This window comes from Antechinus flavipes, chromosome 2, assembly GCF_016432865.1.
Source record: "Antechinus flavipes isolate AdamAnt ecotype Samford, QLD, Australia chromosome 2, AdamAnt_v2, whole genome shotgun sequence".
NCBI classification, from domain to species: domain Eukaryota; kingdom Metazoa; phylum Chordata; class Mammalia; order Dasyuromorphia; family Dasyuridae; genus Antechinus; species Antechinus flavipes.
In genome coordinates, this window is record NC_067399.1 from 529435065 (window position 1) to 529458221 (window position 23157).

Here is a 23157-nt window from a genome sequence, read left to right on the forward strand (position 1 = left end):
CACAAAGACAAAAAATGACGTCTTATCTATTTGTTAAATCACCTTTACATTCTTATGTCCCTATTATAGAGTGTTTTATCCATCCACTACTCAATAAATATAAAACTGTTGATTTTAAAGATGACATCTCAAAGCATTGTCTTTTAGTTTCTCTTTTTATTGTTTGATAGATGCAGTCCTCATTTCTATTATTTTTGAAGAAATATAGTCTTTTACAAAAATCATTCCATTAATTTATGAAAAAAATAAAACTTCCAAATATGGACCTTTCTAGAAAAATATAATGTCTTGTTAGTTTAGATCATACTTTTTAATTATTAATTGAAGAGGTTCTATTATATTAAACTGTAAAGCATCTCAAAGGTCTGAATTTAATTAATCAAGCACTGAAAGAAGGGAAGGAATTTCACTGGGACTTTTTCCCTTGTGAGCTAGTGAGTAGTTGAGGATAAATTTAAGTTCTATTCTTCCTGATTCCAGGCCAGGCGCTTTATCCACTGTGCCGCTTACCTGCCCAAAAAACTAGAGCACACAACTAAATATCAGAGTTATTCAGAGCCTTTTGTTAGAGCTGTGGAACATGTTTATCAATATTAAGCAGATAGATGACACAGTGGTTAAAGTGCTGAAATTGGGATTAGAAACACCCGAGTTCAAATCCGGCCTCAAATACTTGATAAGTGTCTCTCCTTGGATCAGTCACTTAATCTCTGTCTCAGCTTTCTCATCTATAAAATGGGGTTAATAAAAGCAGCTACCTTCTGACATTGCTATGAGAATCTAATGAAATATTTGTAAAGCACTTTAGTATAGTGACCGGTACATAGTAAATGTTAACTATAATAATAATATTGATTAATAACATTTCAGAAGTAGCAGAAAAGATAGCTGCTTAAAATATGTGGATGAGTACAGAAGAGTATACAGGGCTGTGGGGACAATGTAAATTATCTCCTGAAATTCTGTAGCATGAATTCAACATCCTTTTCCTTTTGCATCCTTCTGATCTAGAAGCAGGGGTGGTCCTGCTGCTTAACACCTAGCACCATTAATCATTTTTCCAGTAGTACTCCTTAAATACATGAATAAACATCATCTTTTATGTTTGAAGATGATGGTTTTTTAGCACTAGAAGGTTATTTCTGAGTTTTTCCATTAATAACAATAAATATGCACTGTGCCAGCTTTACCCTTTTCATAAACATACTTTTTTTTAATAACTGTTTATTGACAGATATGACATACTTTTGCAAAATCATAGAGATAAAACTAGAAAGTCCCACAGAGCCCATCTAATCTACCACCCTTATTTTGCAGATGAGAAAATTGGGGGGGAAAAAGAAAATTGAGCCCAAGTCTTGTGATGCCAAAGAGATGGTTTCTTTCCATTGTACCAAGATGACTAACCCAAGCTACAGTTATCTATGGATATGACATAGATAGCTGAGCTAGGCAGGAAATATAGGCAGGAACTTGATCATATTAATCTTATCTTTTAAATCAGAAGTTTACAGCACAGGTTCACCACAATCCATGAACTAAGAATAGTTTATATTTTTATATAAAGTTTTGCTATGTTTAAAAATATACATATGTAAACCCTTTTTTAGCTTGAGGGCAGTCCAAAAAGAGGCAGTAGACTAGATTTGGCCCTCAGGGTGTAGTTTGCCTACCCCTGCTCCAAACACATGAGCTAATATTTATATACTGTATAAGTACTCCATACTCAACTATGGAGGCTTATCCATTATATTGAGTAATACCTTGCATATAATTGGGAACATCATAAAGATTTGACTCTTGGAATGAGTGTTTGTCACATATGCTGCATTTTGCATACAGTGATATTGCGTCATGTAGACGTTTAGATTATGAGAGTTCAACTACATCATCTAGGTCAGAAAAAAAAATAACAATTTATATAACAATATATATGGTGAAAGATAGTCTTTTTCCACAATTTGTAGCACTAATGCTAGAATCTTATTCATATCTGTAGTTGATCTTTGTAGAGGGACAGCCTGAGTTGTCCTTCCCAACATTCCTAGGGAAATTAAAGGCCTCCATCACACTCTCTTTAATGTTCTTGATTCCTCCCTTGACTTGCAGTAAAACAGGAAGAAAAAATTTCAGGGTGCTCATCCTCAAATATTATCATTTATTCATGGAGCTCCTTCCAGAGTATTTTTTCTTAATCATAATTTTTCTTGCTTGTTAAGTATTTTCCCTATTTTTGTTTTCTTTTATTTGAGTAGAAGTATTACTTGTATTTATATTTATCTACATTTATTATCTTCTTATTTATTCTGTATACACTTTTTAGATGTACTTTTCATTTCCTCTTGTGATGGAAGCTCCTTAAAAGAATTGGTATTTTAAGATTTACAAGGTACATTACAAATATTATCTCATTGTATCCTTTGGAGTAACCTTTGGAGGTAGATACTGTTGTTATTCTAGTCTCTTGGATGAAGCCAACAGATATTAAGCAATTTCCTCATAGTCATACAACTAGTAAGAGTCTGAGGCAAGATTTGAAATCAAATCTTTCTGGTTTCAGATCCAGTGATATAGGACTAATTACTATATCAAATAAGTTATAGTATCTCCAGTGGTTGGCACATAGTGGGACACTTCAACATATTGGTTGATTCTTGACTGATTCCTCAGCTGAATTTATGAAGTGAAAAAATAAAATTTATACTTAATTGTTTCCATAGCAAGTTTTATTTATCTCCTTTTTGGAACAGATTGCCTTATAAAGAAACCCTGGCCCCTTTCCCTTTGCTTTATCTCTAGAACTCAGCATACTTACCAGGCACATAGTAGGTGGTAATAACTGTTTCCTAACTGACTGACTTTCCAGCTATGACTGTTTAAAGGTAATGCATTGTGCTATGTCATATAGACTATTAAAGGGACTTCCTGGGGTCATTTTGAATATACAGTTTTTGCCTTTCAAGATGACTTTAGAACCTAACCCCCCCTATTAAATGTAGTTCCATTGCATTCATATTTTTATCAACACTGACAAGCTCAGAGTTAAAAGGACCTTAGGCATCATCTAATCTAAAATTCTTATTTTAGAAATAAATCCAGAGATTTCAACTAATATTAATTTTTTCACTTGCCCAAAGTCATAAAGGTAGTGCTTAGCATCTTATTATAAGGGGCAATAATTGTCACTAGTCCCTACTTCATTTCTGTTCTTTAAATTTACTTGAACTCTGAAATGTCTTTGGTTCACTATAGCATGACATAATGCCTCCTTTCAAAATGAAATTTATATTTTTCCTGGTGCTGACTGTATAGAAGCTTTCTCTTAAACTTTCCTTAAAATGGACTGATTCAAAATGTTTTAAGAAAAAAAATTAAAAGAAAGTGAATGATTGATTTTTAGTGTACAAAATACAAGCATAGTCATTAGAGTCCCACATAACCTGAAAACTCTTTTATCTTTCTCACTTTCTTTAAACAGTTTACTTTTTTCTTCCAAGCAATGGGTGACAGTGGAAAAAGCTTTGACTCTGGGATCTGTGACCCTTTGATTCTTTGCCAGAACAGCTGACAAAATAGCATACTGGACAGTGTCTTCTTCGACCTTACTTTATGTCTCCTCTCTCTGGTGGAGAGGCTAATGCAGTGACCAAAAAGCAGGTGGCAAGAGTGACAAAAGAAGCAAGAAAATTTTCAACTCTTGAGTACTTGAGATTCAGTGGTATTATAAGAGCTTTATTACTTAAGAAAGGTGATTAGGTTTCCTTTTCCTTTCTTTCTCCACAGTCCAGTCTCCTACGACAAGATATAGGACTTGGGAGCCCAGCACAGTTATCATCTTCAGGAAAAGCCGGGACACCATATTATTCCTTTTCTGCCACCAGTTCTCGAAGAAGACCACTACATGATTCTTCAGCACTTGGTAAATATTTGTACTGTCCCTAGGTGAAACTTCAAATCTGAGTTTTGTTTAATTTCTTCCCTTGCCCTAAAATACTGAAAAGTAATTAAGCATATGGAGTTTGGTGTTTGAGGAATTATATTAAAATTGGCGATTACTCTGTTTACTTAAAAAAGTATAATCCATTCCATCATTAATAAGTAGACCACAAACATGATCCTAATTTTTATGCATTTAATATAATTTATTTTTATAAAAATTTTAGATTATGAAAACAAAAAAAAAATTAACTCTCTTTAAAAGTTCCTTGTTTTATGTTTAAACAAGTTAGTGATATTGTTGACTTAAACAGGAAAACTGAAGAACAAAAATTTAACTTGACCGTTTGTGTCTCCTTGCAGCTTTTCACTGCATATTTGAGAATTTTAAATAACAAAGGAATTGGTCTTATTCATTGTTTCAGTCCATAAATTAGAAATCATTTTGCATAAATTATTCACATAAACATTAACTAGTATTTTTTGAAAGTTTGCGGAAGCCATTTTTTTAAATCTCACGTGATGTACAAGTAAGCAAATGTTTAATGAATAGTTGTTGATTTAATTAACATATACTTTTAATTTCTTTATAGAGTCAATCTTGGTATTTTTATTTTTATCCTCCTTCTATATAACAATCTATCAATAGTTATAGTCCTGTATACAAAGTCAATTCTCAATAAACATTAGCTTTTTTATTCAGGAATTTTAAAATTCATTTCAACAGATGGCTTTCCCAAATTATTTCTCTTCCATAGAGGACTTTTCTCTTCTTCCTCCCCACCTCTAAAATATCTAGTAGACCTATAAACAAATCAAACTAGTCAGACTCATAAGCCAGGAAAGGGACTTCAATGAATTCCATTCCCTTGACTTATTTTTGCTGCCAGTTCAGTGTTCTGCGTTCTATTTTTAAATCCCAGTCTCCATTTCTGAGGTCTACTCGTCCACAGATGAGAAAACTAAATTTTCTGACACATAAATTGTTATTCAAAGTCAAATTAAGAATAATCCTTAAGAATAATCAAAGTCACCTCCAGAAGAAAGTAAATATATCTGCATATTAAATTTGCCCTCAATATTAATTGTAGACAGCTAAGTGGCCAATATCCTTGCTCTGGCATCAGGAAGATCTGAGTTCAAATCCCACCTCAACTATTCACTAGCTCTTTGACCCTTTCATCTGCCGCAATTTTCTCATCTATAAAATGTTGATGATAATAGCAACTATCTCCCAGGGTTGTTATGAGAATAAAATAAGCTAGTAGTTGTGAAGCACTTTGCAATATTTGAAGTATTGTACAAATGCCAGCTAATAATCCCAGTTCCATCAACTTTGCAGACAAAACCCACTTTTATTAAGGCATCCCAGATTCTTCCATACTTGAATATAAAATGAAGTAGTTATGTTTCTACAAAACTTTCTCAGGCACATAAATGAGGTTCTTCATGATAAGAATAGAAGGTCTATTCTCAGTAGTACTCTATCCTTAGTATTGTCAGGTTATGTAAACCAATGGGATGTCATTAGGAATTTTTTTTATTATAGCTTTTTATTTACAAGATATATGCATAGGTCATTTTTCAGCATTGACAATTGCAAAACCTTCTGTTTTAACTTTTCCCCTCCTTTCCCCCACCTCTTCCCCCAGATGGCAGATTGACCAATACATGTTAAATATGTTAAAGTATAAGTTAAATACAACACATGTGTACATATCCATATAGTTATTTTGCTGCACAAGAAGAATCAGATTTTGAAATAAGGTAAAATTAACTGAGAAGGAAATCAAAAATTCAAGCAGATAAAAACAAAGGGATTTGAAATGTTATGTAGTGGTTCACACTCATTTCCCAGAGTTCTTTCGCTGGGTGTAGCTGGTTCTATTCATTATTGAACAAATGGAACTGATTTGGTTCATCTCATTGCTGGAGATGGCCACGTCCATCAGAATTGATCATCATATAGTATTGATATTGAAGTATATGATGATCTCCTGGTCCTGCTCTTTTCACTTAGCATCAGTTCATGTAAGTCTCTCCAGGCCTTTCTGAAATCATCCTGCTGGTCATTTCTTACAGAACAATAATAAGGAATTTTGTTTTTTAACTCAATGATCTATTGTAATAATTAGAAAAGAGGAAGAATTCTTAGGTGCCTACAACCTCCTTTCAATTAACGCCTACTCCAAAAGCAACTAAGTTGCTGTTTTTTCATAAGGACCTTTTTCATAAAGATTTCAGTGATGTGTGGAACTCTAGACTTTTTTGATGCTTCAGATAAGAAATCTATCTGCGGCTTACTGTCTGAGAGAGTTGCTGGTGCAGGAGGATGAAGTTAATGAAGAGAATTACAGCATTTGCTCATATAGCGATCATGGTCACAGAGTTAGTGAATGTCAGGAGCAAGACACAAAGCAAAATCTTCTTGATTGCATATCAAGCCCTCTGTCCACATCATGCTGCCTTTCTAAGGGTCTTAAGTAAGATGTTCTTACTGTCCAGAAACAGACTTTTCACAGTAAGTGCCACTCATTGGACAGAGAAGTGACATTCTTTGTTGTATATAACTTCAACCTCAACAGGACTTTCATTAGATCTTTATATTTAAAATCAATTCGACAGTCATTTTTAAAGTGCCTACTATGTGTCAGGAAATGTGCCAGGCACCATATAAAAATGTAATAGTGTCTTTACTCAAAAGCATAATTTAATGTTCTAGAAATGAACTCTCTGTAATACATCCCTTAACTTATAGCAGTTTTTCCCAGAATTTTTGGATAGACCTGACAACACGTTTAGACCCTTAATTACAGAACAAATAAAAATTATGAAATTAAACAGTGACAGCTGTTGAAACAGGAGGAAAAAAATAAAAAATTCTTCACACAGAAATTGAATCATAGGTAGCTGAGTGAAGAACCTAGGTAGAGTAATTGTTTCTTAGCATGTCAATGATGAACTGATTTTAACTGCAGCAATCTTTCCTCCCATAATTGCAGGGTAGACTCCAGTGAATATATCTAGTTGACATTCTAAGAAAGAGTATGGTTTTTGCTCATGGGACACTCTCTTGGTTGTGAAGAGTTCGGAACACAGAGTTCTAGTAAAGCCTGACAAAGGACAAAGATTTTGCCTTTAAGTTTCACAAATATAGAGTGTGCCAGATGTTGTTTATCATTGGCACATTCTGTTTTAAAGAAATACAGGCTGCCTCTTGGGGAAGGAACAGAGATGTTAATGAAGATGGTTTTTTTTTTTTCCTTCTTGGTTTTAAAATTTCTACACTCTATTTGAAAAGTTGATTTAAAAAAAAAAAAGCTTTTCAGCTTGGGAAAGTTGATACATCGAAGAGAATTCCCTGCACAACTCTGAATGTCTTATTGTTATACTATACCATTTATGGCATAGAAAAATGCCATGCTTGTTTATGAGAGTATTTCCATAATTCCCATTTTTAAAAACATCAAATGTTGTCCCTTAGATAGTTTTGTCCTGTGGTGCTGTTTCTTCCTACATAGTGAGTTCCTTTGAAAAATTTAAAAGTTAGGCCTTGTTTTGATTAACAAGATTTGAAAGAATATACTTATTGTTTTTATACATATTGTAAAAGAAAGAATGGGAGTCTTAGAGGTTTTAAATGCTAAATATTATAGGTAAGTCTAATACTTACCTATCATTTATAGGTGTTTGGGGAGTAATAGGCACATGAAAATACTTCTCTTTTTATTCTTATTGATAAAATTATTGCTTTTGCCCATTAAAAATGTTATTTCTATTTTAAATAGATTAAACTTCCAATGTGGAAAGTGTGTAATATATACTATTCTAATTTTGAATTAGAATCTTTAAGGGTTTTGTTTGTTTGGGTTTTTATTTTTGTTTTTGTTTTGTTTTTTTGCTTACTATAAACTCTCCTGTATGCTATAACCAATGTTCTAAAGAACTAATTTAACTATCTTTCAATTATATAAATACCACATACAGTATTGGGATAACTTTTTTATTTCTTGAATGTTGTCTTTAAATATCAAATTTAGTATTCTTTAATTCATTATATGTTTCCTTTTGTATATTTAATTTGAACATTAGCTGTTTCTCCCTGCCCCCTATACCCTGAGTTTGACTGAATTCAAGGCTATTTGATTTTATTTGTTCTAAAATAGTCTGTTTGAGGCCAGCCATCAACCATTCATTAGCTATAATATGGGAAAAAATAAAAACAGATGGTATTATATCCATTTAATGTAAAAATCAAAAATATTTTGTAAAATTTCATTGTTTGTGTTCCTTCAGATTACATATATCTTTCCCTTAAACCTAGAGTTCTTAACCTTTTTTTTTTTTCCAGACATCCTTTTGGCATTCTAGTAAAGGCAATGGATGCTCTTTTACATAATAAGGTTTTTAAATAACTGAAGGAAATGCTGAATTTCAGTTAGCCATTATTGCAAATAAAGATGTGTATGTGTGTGTGTGTATTTGTATGAATACATACATACACACACATTCTCCATCAACTTCACAGAGCCCAAAATCTATTTATAGACTAGTCCATGAAAGTGAAGATCCCTTAAGAAGCAATTAATGTCTCTTTTTTATGTATGGAGCATGAATGTGAATATGGATTTGACTCCTCCCAGAACCCAGGGAATTTTTTATTTAATAAATTTGCCATTGTTGACAAGAAGAAATCTTTATTGAATGTCTAATGTGTGGAAAATGCTATCAGTTACCTGCTATTTGAGATTCAGAGGAGCATAATACTTGATCCTGTTCTTATTATTACTGGTGCTACAGTTTTTGAGCTTATACCAAACAACGAGGACATGGCCCTTAGTTCCATTCTTAACCTGTTGCATCATATGCCTTTGGTGCACACATTTATTTATAGTATTCTTTTTCTGAGGCTCCATGCATGCCCATGAGATTTGTCGCAATCCCACGTGGCACCACTTTAAATCAGGGTGTACCTCGCATTGCCCTATTTAGAGCCAGCAAGAAGGGAACAGTTGGCTAAAGGAATAGCCAAAAAAAAGTTGGAAAACAAGCACCATAATCTTGTGTTGCTTTGTTGTAGAGCTGAACACTGGTTGTTTCTCTCTCTGATATAATGTGCTGATGAAGTGTGTTTTCTTCTGCATACAGATCCTTTGCAGGCAAAGAAAGTCAGAAAGGTGCCCCCTGGTTTGCCTTCTTCTGTAAGTACCTGTGTTTTAACTTGAGGGTAACAGCTTGTGTTCCATGATTCAGCGATTACTTCTTGGGGAGAATAAGTTGAATTGCCATTCTGAATGCTTTGTCTAGTGATTGTAAATAGCCTAACTGATTCATTGAGAACGTTTGTTAAGTCTGAATCCACATCTGATGGTTAGTTTTTAGCTTTCACTGCCTTGATTTGTAGCTCACTCATATGCTCTTACCCCATGTCCCTGTCATTTGAATTTGCCTCTTGGGAAGAAGGCTAGACCGGTAGCTGTCAAAGAAGATCTCCTGTACAGGTCTTTTGATGTTTAATTAGTCATTATGTTGCTGAACAGGAGGACAGACAGAGATTAATAGCTGAGAATCTTAGAAATTTACATTTGTAATAATCCCAATGGAGCTGAAGACATTAAGATTCGGAGGACATGTTCGGCTCAGCTTGCCTCTGTAGGACTGAGGTTATTAATATGCATAAATCACCAAGTCAGATGTTCATTGTGAAGCCCTAGTGGATTTTAAAGCCTTCATTAAGCCTTTCCTAACTTCAGCCTAGCATCAGGAAAGCTTTCATGCAACTAGTTTGTTGATCCCTCTTTGCTCAAAAATGTATCCTTTGAGAATTTAGAGCTTTGATGAAAAAGGTTGGAAAGGTTTGGTGGAAAAATCATTAATGGCTGTGATAATCTTATGCTATAAGGGTGTTTGTGCTATTAAATATGCTTTATTCTTTAAAGGAACAAAATTGTTTATAAATGAATCCACATTATAAATCCATGTTAGGTTTAAAAATCTCTTGTGTAATGAAGAAAGATTTTTCCACCCCTCCTTGCTTAGAACAAATGGGGGGGAGGGTAGATTTGAGGCACTGCTGCCTTGTGGGGGTACATCTCTTTGTTGTGTAAATGGATGGTGGGCTTTTTATTTGGCAGTACTTAACACATGGGCGCAGGTGCTGCTGGATGAGTCATAACTCATCGAGGTATAAACTGAATGCAACATCCGGCTTAGCAAGTAGTCCCATAGAAAGAGCAAAATATGTCTGATCTTTTTATTATGTATTAAGGCCCAAGTCGAGATGGTATCTTTTTTTTTTTTTAGTTAGTTATTGGGTTCCATTCACCTCACCACCACCACCTTTTGTCCAACACCCCAAAACTTGAATTTGAAATCCTCTTTGAAACTCGGTTCCAGATGGATCTGAGTTGATGCAGCCTGGGGCAGCTGTGCTCTGAACCTGCAGCCTACCTGGAAGGCTGGATTGCAGCTGCAGGCATTCTTAAAAAGCTTTTGCTTGCCTAAGCACTTGGGCCCCACTAGAGGCTGAATAGCTGCTTGATAAACAAAATGAACACAATACCTCAAATCATTATTCCCGAGGACAGCTTTTTTTTTTCCAGCAGCAGCTAAAAATAGTTGGGCAATTTACATTTTAACAGTTGTGTGCTTATGCAGGGGTGGGTGGCTTTACAGTATAACCGATGATTTCTGCTAGATTAACAGAAATTATATTAAAAATGACAGAGCTGCTAAAACATGTAACAGTGCAATTTTCATGTAATTTATTACTAGGATTCTATGAGACTAATAAAAGTTAAATTAGATATTAATATTTAGTAGGACTATATAGGTAGAGGGATCGTGTCAGTAAATGGACAATTTTGCTCATTCTTCTGATCTGATAATAATTTTAATAAACATTGTGATTTTATTGCTGCTCATTTTATTTTTTCATATTTTAAGAAGCCACAGCAGAAAAATATATACATCTAAGTGTATGTACATACATACACATGTGTGCCTATATCTATATACATATACACACATATACATACACATACATGCATACAGACATAGAACAGTGTATAGTACAGACACTGGGGGTCATCAGTGATCCATATATTCCTAGTAATAAGAACAGTCATTATTTGGTACTTCAAAATATTTCTCAATATTGCATATGGTTTCTGAGAGTTACAATGGAGGAGGTAGAGGGAGGAGGAAGGGAAAGAGCCTAATTTTTTTTCAAAGCTTTGATACTGACATAAGGATCATAGATTTAGAACTGGAAGATTAATATTAGAGTACTAAGCAAACGAGACCTCAGAGTAATTGTTTTGCAGTGCTTTTTGCTAGTAAAGTTGTATTGATTTGAAACCTATACATTCTGACGTTGTACATTGCAGGGATTCACAAATATGCTCAAACTATTCTTGAAATCTTTTTGTGTATTTACTGATTTTCAAAATCACTTAATGGTAAATGTATTTTCCTAAATTGGAAATGAAAATTTTAAAATAAAAACATGTGAGAATCATATTTTTAAAATCTCACTACTTTTTGGAAATTGACAGACTTGTTTAATAAAAAAAGAACTGGTTTAATCTAAATTTTTTAAAAACAAAAATCTATTTTGGTGAGCAGGAATAGTAGCAAACATAGACTTTCAAGAAATATGTTGTCAGTTTTTAAAAATTGTAAGTAATTAGAGAAATTCTAATTTCAGAAGCACTTTTTTCCATTAATTCTCTGAAAAATAATCTAATAATTTTTACCATATGAGTTAGTGATAACTAATCATAAACCAAAAATAAACAGTATTTACATTGTGAAATATAAATATCTTTCCCTCATTCAAATAGGAAATTTATGGCAACATCTCAGATTCCTTAGAATTTTCCTGTCTGTAAAGTAAATAGTGATTATGCTACTTTGAATGTGATAACTAAAACAAAATTGTTCTACTGCTGTTGCTGTTGTTACATATTGTGTAATAAAATAATTTTATTTAATAGATAATTAACATTTTAAGGTTTACAAAATATTTTGCATACATTATCTCATTTAAGCCTTCCAATAACCTGTAAAATAAGCAGTCCCATTTTCCAGATGGTTCATTGAGGTAAAATGAGTTGCCAAAAGTCATACAAGTAGTAAATATATGCTAGAATTTGAACTCCATAAGAGTTTTTATTGTTGCTGCCAACAAGTAACACCATATCAGGTGGTCATTAAATTATCTTTTTAATATAAAGAGAGTAAAGAATTTTTTGCCTTATAAGTGACCATACAAATATTTAGGCACATATATAATAACAAATACTTTATCCTTCATCCAAATTCATCAAATGTTTATTGAACATGTACTATATATTAGGTTCTTTTTAAGATAGAAAGAAAGGATGTGACAAAATTTTTGCCCTCATAGAGTTCATAATATAACTTACAGTCATTAATCGCTGATGTGACTGAGTTGTCAGGCTTGTGAATGGTTCCAGAGGGGTCATTTTTCTACATTATCCTATATAATGAAGGTCTAGTGTGGTTCCCTGTGGAATAATGTCAGGGGAGAGGAGGCTTTGCAAGTCTCCCATGCTGTTGGTTCAGTGCTCTTTTTTTTTTTTTTTTAAACATATCTGGAAGTCATTTAATCAAAACTAGTAAAGCTTCTGTTCAACATAGACTAGGAAGGTCTTAGGTCTAGAGCTGAGAAGACCTCAGAGGTTTTCTAGTTGAACCTTTTTGTCTTATGTTTGAGAAAGTTGAGGTAGGACAGTTTAAGTGACTTTACCACAATCATATAGGTAGCAATCAGCAGAGGCATTTTTTTTAGAACCCTGGTTCTCTCATTCCAAAGCAAGTATTTTTTCCATTGTAAAGCAAAGAGAAAGGAGTAATTTTCTTGCCTCTTGATCAGCAGGTAATGTACTCAAACATTATGTCCCTCTAGCAAGAGTTCAGATTTGTATAATTTTATTAGTGCACAATGTCCAACATGAACTCATTTCCTCATGTGTTTTCGCTTATCAATTCAGTTGCAAAAAAAAAAAAAAATTGTTTTGTTTTTTTTTAAATCCACACTATGTTCAAGGCGTTAGCTAATCAAAATAAGAATGAAACATTACCTGCCTTCAAGGAGCTTATGTTCTATATTTTGACTAGCTGCAGTTTTTGGAAATCTACTGCAAAAGTCCATCAGGAAAACAATATGATTATAAAATAGGTAGACCAGTATGGGAAACTTTGACATCAAATAAAGGTCTAATGCAGTGATGTTAGATTAAAATAGAAATGGATCCCTGCAGGCCACATATTGACTTAGAAAAGCCAACATTATTTGTTTTATTGTATTTTTATTTATTTTATCAAACATTTTTCAATTACATTTTAATCTGGTTCAGGCTGCACTTGGTAGTTTTGCTGACCTCTTTAACTATTAAGTTATCCCTGTGGTCTAATGTGCTCCAGAAGATGTATCCAATAAGCTTACATGTATGAATTTATCTGTAGGTAAATAGTGAGCTATACCTTTATTTAAATGTGAGTTTCCTGAAGACAGGGGCCTTCTTTTACTTTTCTTCGTATCCCCAGAACTTAGCACAGTGTCTGGCACATAGTAGGCACTTGACCTAATTTCTTTGTAGACAGTATCTATGATTTTATCTGGGGGACTCCCAGTGGGGGGATTCCCTCTACTAACAGAAATTAGTACCTATTCTGACTGATAAGTTGAGTGATTTGCTCAAGATGAAACAGTCATGGTATGTCAGAGGGGGAGTTTTGAACATAGGCTTTACTGAGTCTAGTGCCATTTCTCTCTCCACTGTGGTATGTTGCCTTCCTTGACTTCATAGGCCATTACTTCTCTTTGATTTTTGTTGGTCCTCTACCTTCCATTAACATACTTCCTCTCTTCTCTCAACACTAACTCCATCCTTTATTCTTTGAATAAAAACCAGCTGGTTTTCATCTGTATCTGATTTTTTTCTGTGTAAAGATATAAAATGTATATTTTATATTTTAAACTTATTAGAGGGAGGGAGGAATTCCATTGATCCTTGTTTCTCCCTTGTCCTTCACTCACCCAATCCCCTAACAGTGGATATGAAATACAGAAGATGAAAAAAAATAATTAAAAAGAAAATAAAATCTGTACACCACCTACTGTGAATTTTATAGTCTTTATAGAAAAAAAAAATCTCTTTAAGAATATAGTTATGGGGGCGGTATAATTTGGTTTATTATTGAAATTAAGATAAAATAAAGACTAAATTGGCACTTAAAATATAATTTATTTTAGCAGGAATTATAAATTTGCTAATTTGACCTCAGAGAAGAACTTTAGTGATTTGCACTGGTCAATATAATTAAGGTACTTTGTTTTGTTTTATAAATCAGAAGCTAATACTTTGGAAGATAAAGTCATCATCCAAAAAGACTTCAACAAGCTAGACACTGAACTAAAATTTAAAAAATAATAATTAAAATAAATAGCTTAACATCTTTTTTTTAAAGCACCTAATGTATACCAGGCATGTGCTAAGTACTTTACAATTATTATTTCATTTGCTCCTCTCAAGTCTGGGAGACTATTATTATCCCCATTTTATATATGAGGAAACTGAAGCAAACAAAGGTTAAGTGATTTGCTCAGGGAGACACAGCTAGTGAGTGTCTGAGTCCAGATTTGTATTCCTCTTCCTGATAAGTACAGTGCTCAATCCATTTAACCTATTTGTTATTTAATCCTTCATTTGAAGTTTAAAAAAAAAAATTGAAAAGACATGATTAGCTAAAAGTTCATGTGAAAAGACCAATAGTGACACAGAGGCCAAAAAAGGGGAGAAATCAGCATTAGCGGAGTCTTAATATCCTGAACAAATGAGGCAATAGTCTTGTTACACTGAGGTCTAGTTAAACTACCTTTAGGTTCTTCTGTTTGATCCTAGGTGACCCATTTGAGAAAGAACATCAGTAGCATGATTAGTGTGGGCTGGGGGCCATTCTATACAAAGATCAGCTGAAGAAGTAAAGGATCTTTAGCTTAAGCCAGAAGTTTTCCAAGTGTGGTGTTAGATCCCTCAAAGTCTGATATCCTTTCAGGGTATCTGTGAGAGGAAAAACTGTTTTTGGAATAATATTAAGATGTTATTTGCATATTAAAAAACACATCTCTTTTCCAAATACATATCTCTTTGAGGCCAGATTCTCTTTGTATGCTTCAACCAAAACAACATATCATAACAAATTGAATACAGAAGCAGATAGCAGAGTCCACCTGTCTTCTATTAAGCTAGACATTAAAGAGATAATGCAAAAAAAAAAAAAGTAAAACTATACTTTGCTTCTTCCTAAATTTTTAGGGAAAATATGATTATTTTTCACTAGCAAAATCTTATGTATAATAGATTCTAATATGATTTAAATGAATTAATAAATATTTTTAGTTTATCAGTTTTTATTTCTGATATGATCAATATCAATAGAACCACAAAACTAAAAGTTCTTTGGTGCCCTTGAGATTTAAAATCATAAATAAGTCTTCCACAATTTTTCAAGATAATAAAAGGGTCTTGAGACTAGAAAGTAGGAAAATGAATTGTTATAGACTAGAGATAGCTAGGGGAAACATAATGTGTTTTACAAGTTTCTAAAAGGCTGGCATATTAAGAGGGGGGAAAAAAGAATGTCTTATTCTTGGCCCCAGAAAGCAGATGTAGAAACAACTGGGAGAAGCTACAGAAAGGCAAATTTTGGCTAGATTTCAGGGAAACTTTCATAACAGAACGCTCCAAAAGTGAAATGGGTTGCCACAGTGAGTTTCTCATGTTTTAAATATTACTGTTCAACTGTGGATTGAAGGAGATGGTCTCTTAGGGCTCTTTTGACTCCATGATTCTTCAATTAATTTACTTCCCTCCTCCCTTTTTTTATTATAAATGCATCTGCAATCTTGGAAACTTAAAGGAATTTGGCATCTCTTGGTTTTTGCTTTATTTTAAGAAGCAAGGAAAAACTTGAGAACAGAAGAAACCAGTAACATTATAACATTAAACTAGGAAAGACTTTTTTTCACTTAATGCCCTCTATACAGGTTTAGAAAGCACTCATTCCTCTCCCCCCCCAAAAAAAAAGCTTTTAAAAGAAAATAACCCTTCCAAACACAGTGAATTAATTTTTGCTATATAGCTTTGTAAATCTTTTTTTTTCTTCTGAGCTGTCACTATCAAGAGTTACTTTCCATTCTGATCCTTCAGTTTTGTTCTCCTTATAGCTTTATAAATAATTTTCTTGGATTAAAGCAAGTTTCTTGATCCTTTTCATGCAGTTGCTTCTTGATTTTGTGTTAATATTTCCAAACACAGGTCAGGTTTTTTTTTTTTTTTCTTGAACTGCTAAGGATGGAATAATCTTAAGCAAGCTAGACACAAGAGTAGTCAGAATATTATCTTGAAGAGATCTGGTCATTATATTAAAGGAGTAATATGTACATATCTGTTTGTATTCCCCTCTGGCATGTTGAATGTCATAAATATATCTTCATTAAGTACAGTTCTGAATACGATACTGAATAATTCTCTAAATATCTTTTTTGGTTGTAGAAGACTCTTTAGTGACTCTTCTTTATCTTTCTTCTCATTTATGTAGATAGCCCCCAAATTTTTTCTTTGTTTTCCTCAATATGCTCTCTTCATTAGTAGTCTCATGACTGCTTGAGCTTCAATTAGCCCTTTTAGGTAAAGGATGTGTATCACCACACCCTAACCTTTTTCCCAAATTTTCTTTCATCTCCATTTTCAACTGTGTACTAATTGCCACCATCTATGTAACCAACCCATAAAGTTCTTTTATTTTCTGTATGTTCAAAATCTTTCCCCAAAAACCTGTACCTCCTAATTTATATATATATATATATATATATATATATATATATATATATATATATGTTTCAAAGATCAATGCAGACGGAGCTTAATTCTGCAAGTATATATTATGTGCCCACTGTGTACCAGATATTACATGTATTAATAAAATAATGTGCTATACATAATAATACAAAAAACAAAGTGCTTACATTCTATTGAAGGGGAACAAATTATGCACAAATAAACACATACAAAATCTATTAAAAATTAAATATCAAGGAATTTTGAGAGGGACCTGATAAGAGGAGAATCTCAGAAGATTTATTATAAGTATTGAGACTTGAGCTGAGTCTTGAAAGGAGCTGGGTGTTCCAGGAATTGAAGATAAGGAGAAATGAGAATATCCCAAACAAAAGACAGAAAAAGAGGAGATGAAATATTGTTTTCAGAGAGCAGCATGTAGGTCACTTTGACTGGATTGTAGAGTACTTGAGGAAATATACTTGAGGAAATACCTGGCTTTAAAGAACCCTTCTTTTAACTATGGACAAGTCATTTTAATCTCTCTAAACCTTAGTTTCCATGTGTATAAAAATAAGATTATCAAATACACTCATCCAACTACCTACCTAGAGGAATTATTGTGAGCTTCAAATGAGATAATATTATGTACAGATTTTTTTTTAAGTTTTATAGTACTGTTGATCTGCTGCCATGATTACTTTTCCAGTTACCAGTCTTAAAGCTGCAGTATCATATTTGATTCCTTTCATATTCAATTAGTTGCCAATACTTATTCATTATACCTCCAAATAGCCAACTCTCCAACTTTCTGTCTATCCAATACATTGTTGTTCACAGATATAATCTTGTTGCTTTTCTAGTTGAAAGACTTCAAGGAATCATAAAATCCAGGTATTTTCTTCAGTTTTACAAAGCATTCTATAATTAATATCAAGAATCCTTTCCAGCATTATTTTTTTCTCTTCTCCTTCAAACACCTCACCTTACTTAGCAAATGGGATTATGCACTGTCTCTTTGATTTTGATTACTTATTCCTTATGTATTAATATTGTATTCCTTAGGGCAAAAGCCATAACTAGTAGTTTTTGCATCTAAAGTAAATGGTACAAAGCATGCCTTCAATTCTGTTATGTTATTGGTGAACAAATAGGACACCAAGAGGTTGTAGAGAAAGGAAGGAAAGAAAAAAGGGGAAAAAAGGAGGAAGGAAGGATGGAAAAGAAGGAAGAAGAAAAGAAAAGAGGTAGGGAAGAAAGAGAATGGAAAAGTGAGAAGAAGAGAAAGAGCAAGACTGGGAAAAAGTTCACCTGAATTGCTAACTATTGCGATGGAAGATGTAGTTTCCTATTTCAATTATTTTTACTAATTAGCTGTTAAACTCAATTGTTTGTTTACTGAGGAAGAAATAAAAGTGCGTTTAGTGCTCTTCTAAATTTTAGTAGCCAAGAGGCAAAATCCTATCCACTCTTTTTTGGTCTTTGGTCCCCGTCAGTCTCTATCTGTTGAAATCCCAGTCTTTGTTCACTATTAAATGTCCCTTCTTCCAAGAAGCTTTCCTTCAGCCATTCATTCTAGCTGTAAGCAATATCTTCCTTTTGTAAAGTTATTCAGAGCACTTTGTTTGAGATCTATCTTGTTTACTTATCATATTCTATTTATATTGTAATTATTTATCTCTGTGATCTACAAAATTAGAAGTACCTTGAGGGTAATGATCTATCTTATTTCACTTTTTATATCGCTATCCTATCCCAAACCTAATAGTATCTTCACAGAGTAATCACTTTACATTTTAAACTGAATTGAATTTGAGACAAAAGGAATATAGATTTAGGCTATAGGCCAATGACTTCCAAACTTTCTAAATGGTGCTTAGAGTTGACACTATCTTCTCTCCAAGTTACTTAGAAGTTGACTTTTTTGATGTTTTTATTAATGTAAAGTAAAAAATAACTTTTCTTGTCAATTTAGAATTTTGTGATACTCCTTGAGGCAATTTAAAATACCCTGGGGTATTATACAAGTTTGGGGATCATTGCTTCTTATAATGGTGACAATAAAGACCACTAGACAATGTCTAATGATCTGCTAGCTTTTTAATGTGCATTTTAAACAGAAGCAGTAAAAGTACTGAATTCTGAGGGTCTCCACAGCTGAGTATTTTCCAAGTAGAAAAGTGACCAAAGAACCATCTGGGGCTGCTAGAAAAGAATAATTTCACTTATTAAAGGATTATGCTGGCCACTTTAGAAAAATTATTGAGGAAAATTCATTAAAATTCTGTGGTCCAACCTTGTCTCTGAAGAAGAAATAAGAAAATCAGATTTCCCTCTTCGAAGATGTAAGGAACAGTGGGTATGGAATGTTTCATATATTATCTAATGCATATATTAATAATAATCTAATAATTTCATAATATTATCTAATTTGTTGATCAACCTTTTTGAACCAAGATTTTTCTGTTTTTCCATTTTTATTTTTGTCAAAAGAAATAGCTCATTCTGGCTGGATAGGGGAAGAAGGTGGATATTCAGAAATAACAGTAATGCAAAACAAAAGATGATAAAAATTAAAATCCTATTTCTATTAGTTAAAAAAAACATACTTTATATAAAAGTGAATTGTAGTAAGCATAAGGAAGCTGAGACATAGGATATTTATAAGTTAATAGTGACTTCTAAAATTGAAAAGAAGTACCAAAAAGCGATTGATAGATTCCTTTACATATAATGTCCATTCCATCTAATAGCTCTGAATTTGATGCAGTTACTTTGATAAGGATAAGGGTTTTGTTTGGCGCACATCCATCTGTAGATGAAGTCCAAACACTTGACCTTGCCTCTTTATTCTCTTACTTTTGGTGATAGAGTAATATGCTAACAGACAGTTTAAACTAGGAATCCCCAGATTTGGATCTTGCAAAGATCTAGAGTCATAGTCTATGTCTGATACTTTATTGAATCAGCTTATGTTAACCACCTACTTATGTTCCAGGTATTGTGGTAACTGCCACTGGAGATATAAAGGAGGGGAAAAAAAATCAGTTCCTGCCCTCAAAAAGTTTACATTCTATTATATGACTATAAGCAAGTAATTTAACCCACCTTACCCTTCCTCTATTCAAACAGGATCAAATAAAATAATGTACATAGGGCTATTTGTAAACTATAAAACCCTATATAAATGTTAATAGTATTAGGGTGATTGAAACAAATACTGTTTCTGCAAATACTGAAAAGTGTTATGGTTCAGAACAAGCTTTTATCTGTAGCTTTTCTGGTCATTTTCTGGGAGCCATTAAAGCCTTTGATCTATATTCAGGTTAAAATCCAGAAGGAACAGTATTTAGTGAATTAATCCTGTTGTCTGTTATGATGTGATTATATAACATCTCAGTATTAATATCATTATTTTACACTCTCCACACAGTCATTCTTTTCAAGGGAAAGGAACATCAAGAATGAGTTTTAGAGGGGTTGCCAACTTTTAAGGTTTATTTGGATCTTGATTTAATGGGGTTTTTTGATCCCCATGATCACAAGTCATAGTTTGAGATTGTTTTAAGGTACACGAACTATTTTCATTGTTTTGGGGGATGTAGAGTGTAATTCTATAAACTTTGCTTATTTGTTTCTGTTTTGGGAGTATTCAGGATATTTTTTTGACATGGTTTGATCAAGGTTTTTATTTTTGCAAACTGGGAATAAAGAGTTGCTCAGAATTAAACTGAGTACTAGAATTTCATTCCTGAGATTGATTGGGTTTTTCAATTTTATTCCAAACTAGACTCACTGTTAACAATCCTCTGCGAATGAACTAACTAGAAATTTGCAGTTACTACTATTTAGGAGAAGAAATTTTCCTTTGTTTCCTTGGTGTTTATTTTGTGTCATGAAAAGTAATTTATTATATGTGTATGAAATCTAATTTGTGAAGAACTACATTTCTGTATGCTGCCTCTATAATATCATAATTGTACCTTAAGACACAGCTTTGAAACTCTGGCTCTGACTTCCATGAAGGGCCTTGTATTTTCCCCCATGTTTGTACTAATTGAATGTATTTTAAAACAGAAATTTAAAGTGTTTACCATTCAGGGTTGTTTGAAGTTGTTGTTCTTGTTGTTCTTGTTTTAAAGAACTTTTATTATCTCTGGATTTTATTTTAATATCTAATAGAATACTGCCAACTTTGGGATTTATTTTCAAGTCATTTGGCTCTAAAAATTCTATTTTCGTCTGCAGAATTCACTATGGCCCTACCCTAATTTCCTGATGCCACTGTTTATCCCAACATTCCATCCCCTACTTCTACAATTCCCCATAGCACTAGACTTTAGAGAACACAAGTGTTTGCCTAAAGCAAATACATTCTTAGCTCCCTCATAAATACAATTCCCATGAAAAGCAAACTAAAAAGGAAACAAAAGGAGGGTTTTTTTAAGGGCTGTTTCTGATCTTTGTCAAGTTCACTGCCTGATTTTTATTAGACCCACCTTCATTTCTTTCAGACCTAGGTATGTGGGCTAATGTTTATTTTCATAACCCTTTTAGTACATGATTTGCATTTATTTATAATGTTTAAGCTTAGAGAATTGTAATTTTTGTTGCTTTGTATGTATAGAAACATCATTATTTTATGTTTAAATATCATTTGCTTTACTGACAAGAATAAGGGAAATTAATTAGATGGAATCTTAATGTCAGATAGAAATCCAAATACTTTGGTAAACACTTATTGTGGCAAGTGCTTTGATATATACTGAGAGCTATGCACATGTCTGAATTTAGGACTAAGTCTAATCTTCCCTTGAAATTCTGAGCTTAAAATAATCGTAATGATTTGAAAATGTGGTCCAGTCTAAGTCTGATCTTGACAAAATCTGTGAGGCTTGTGATTAGTCTCTAATTTAAGCCTTAAATTCAAAACATCAGAATCTTCACAAAACTATAAAAAAAATCCTCTGTCATTTGTCAAAAAAATATTGTTTCTTAACATAGGCCTCTAGTACTTCAATTGTATATTTGTTGTACTCATGAAATTATTTTGATGTGAAGTTTCTTTTCTTTGGAATAGTAGTGAATTCTATTTTTAGCAAAATTCTACTTGCCATTTAAATCCAGAATTGAAATGAATAAATTGTACAGTTTATCATATTTTCTAGATCTTTTCAATGATTGCCCAAGTGTTTTTTTTAAATAAACCTAAGAGACTATGTAAATTGAAACAGAAATCAACAGTGAATATAGGTTTCATTTAGTTTTTCACTAAAGAAAATGTGAATAGAGTTTTTACTTCTGGAAATTGCCATAATTTTTTTTTAATTTTCTTTTGAGCCCAATGAGTACTTAATAAATGTTCAATAAATACCAGTCACTTAAAAATAATTATATAACTTTAGGCAGTTTTTTTTTTAAATAACTGCAGGAAAGATTAACTATGTGAGACTTCTGCACTGAGCAGTACTTTTAAGTACCCTCTCATGTTTTCTAAATAACCATTACCAGAACCATTCACTATTTTTTCCTGTTTAAAAGAAACAATACCTTCTATTCTATAATGTATTCATTTTTTCTCTAATTCTTCAATTAACTTTCATTTACCAATAATATTGTAAGGGACTATCCACGCAACTGATTTGGGTTGCAACTTCCTCCATATTTCCCCAAATGGCATCTAGGCAGTAAGGAACCTTGTCTCAAATAGAAAGGGTGTAGGTTCTCTGATTTCCAGTTGGAGTTGCAATAAAATTAAAAAGTGCTGTTGAAAGTAAGGCCATTATTATAATTTAACAGGAAAGCAAGGCCTCATATATTTGCAACAAACTGAATAACCTGGATCATATAGCTAACTCCCAGTGTGAATAACTTGGCAGATATCTGATCGCTTTCCCCCTTCTCCTTTCTGTATCTCTTCTAAAATATAAGCTACTGAAAGTCAGGAGCAATCTCATTTTTTGCCTTTTTGTAAACCCAGTGCCTAGCACAGTGCCAAAATCAGTCTCTTAATGTAAGAGCTTGTCAAATCAAACTCACTTATCAAAACTTTGGTTCTTTCTGACAACAAAACTATTCAAAAACCATCTATGTGCCCTCCAAGGAAAATGACAGCTGCTGCTTCGGTGATGAAACAATGTCTCATATAGCATAACCATCATGAATGGTGTTGGCCAAACATTTTTAGGGGATGAAAATCCAGTTTTTGTTTATAGATAGATAGATAGATAGATAGATAGATAGATAGATAGATAGATAGATAAAGGCCCCTGCTTTTAAATGAGCATCTTGGTTATTTAACTGCACAGATATATTCAAATGCTAGTAAAGTACATGTTATCAGGAGGATTGA

General features: G+C 32.9%; 1 protein-coding gene across 3 annotated transcripts in view; it reads left to right on the forward strand.

Annotated features, from left to right (window-relative positions):
* TCF12 (transcription factor 12) overlaps window positions 1-23157 on the forward strand; it is a 407755-nt gene that overhangs the window by 315035 nt on the left and 69563 nt on the right. For all 3 annotated transcript variants that reach the window (XM_051980716.1, XM_051980717.1, XM_051980718.1), the window contains exons 7-8: window positions 3784-3919; window positions 9085-9137. In XM_051980716.1, coding sequence (XP_051836676.1) covers window positions 3784-3919; window positions 9085-9137 — 189 coding nt within the window. The remainder of the gene's footprint in view (window positions 1-3783; window positions 3920-9084; window positions 9138-23157) is intronic.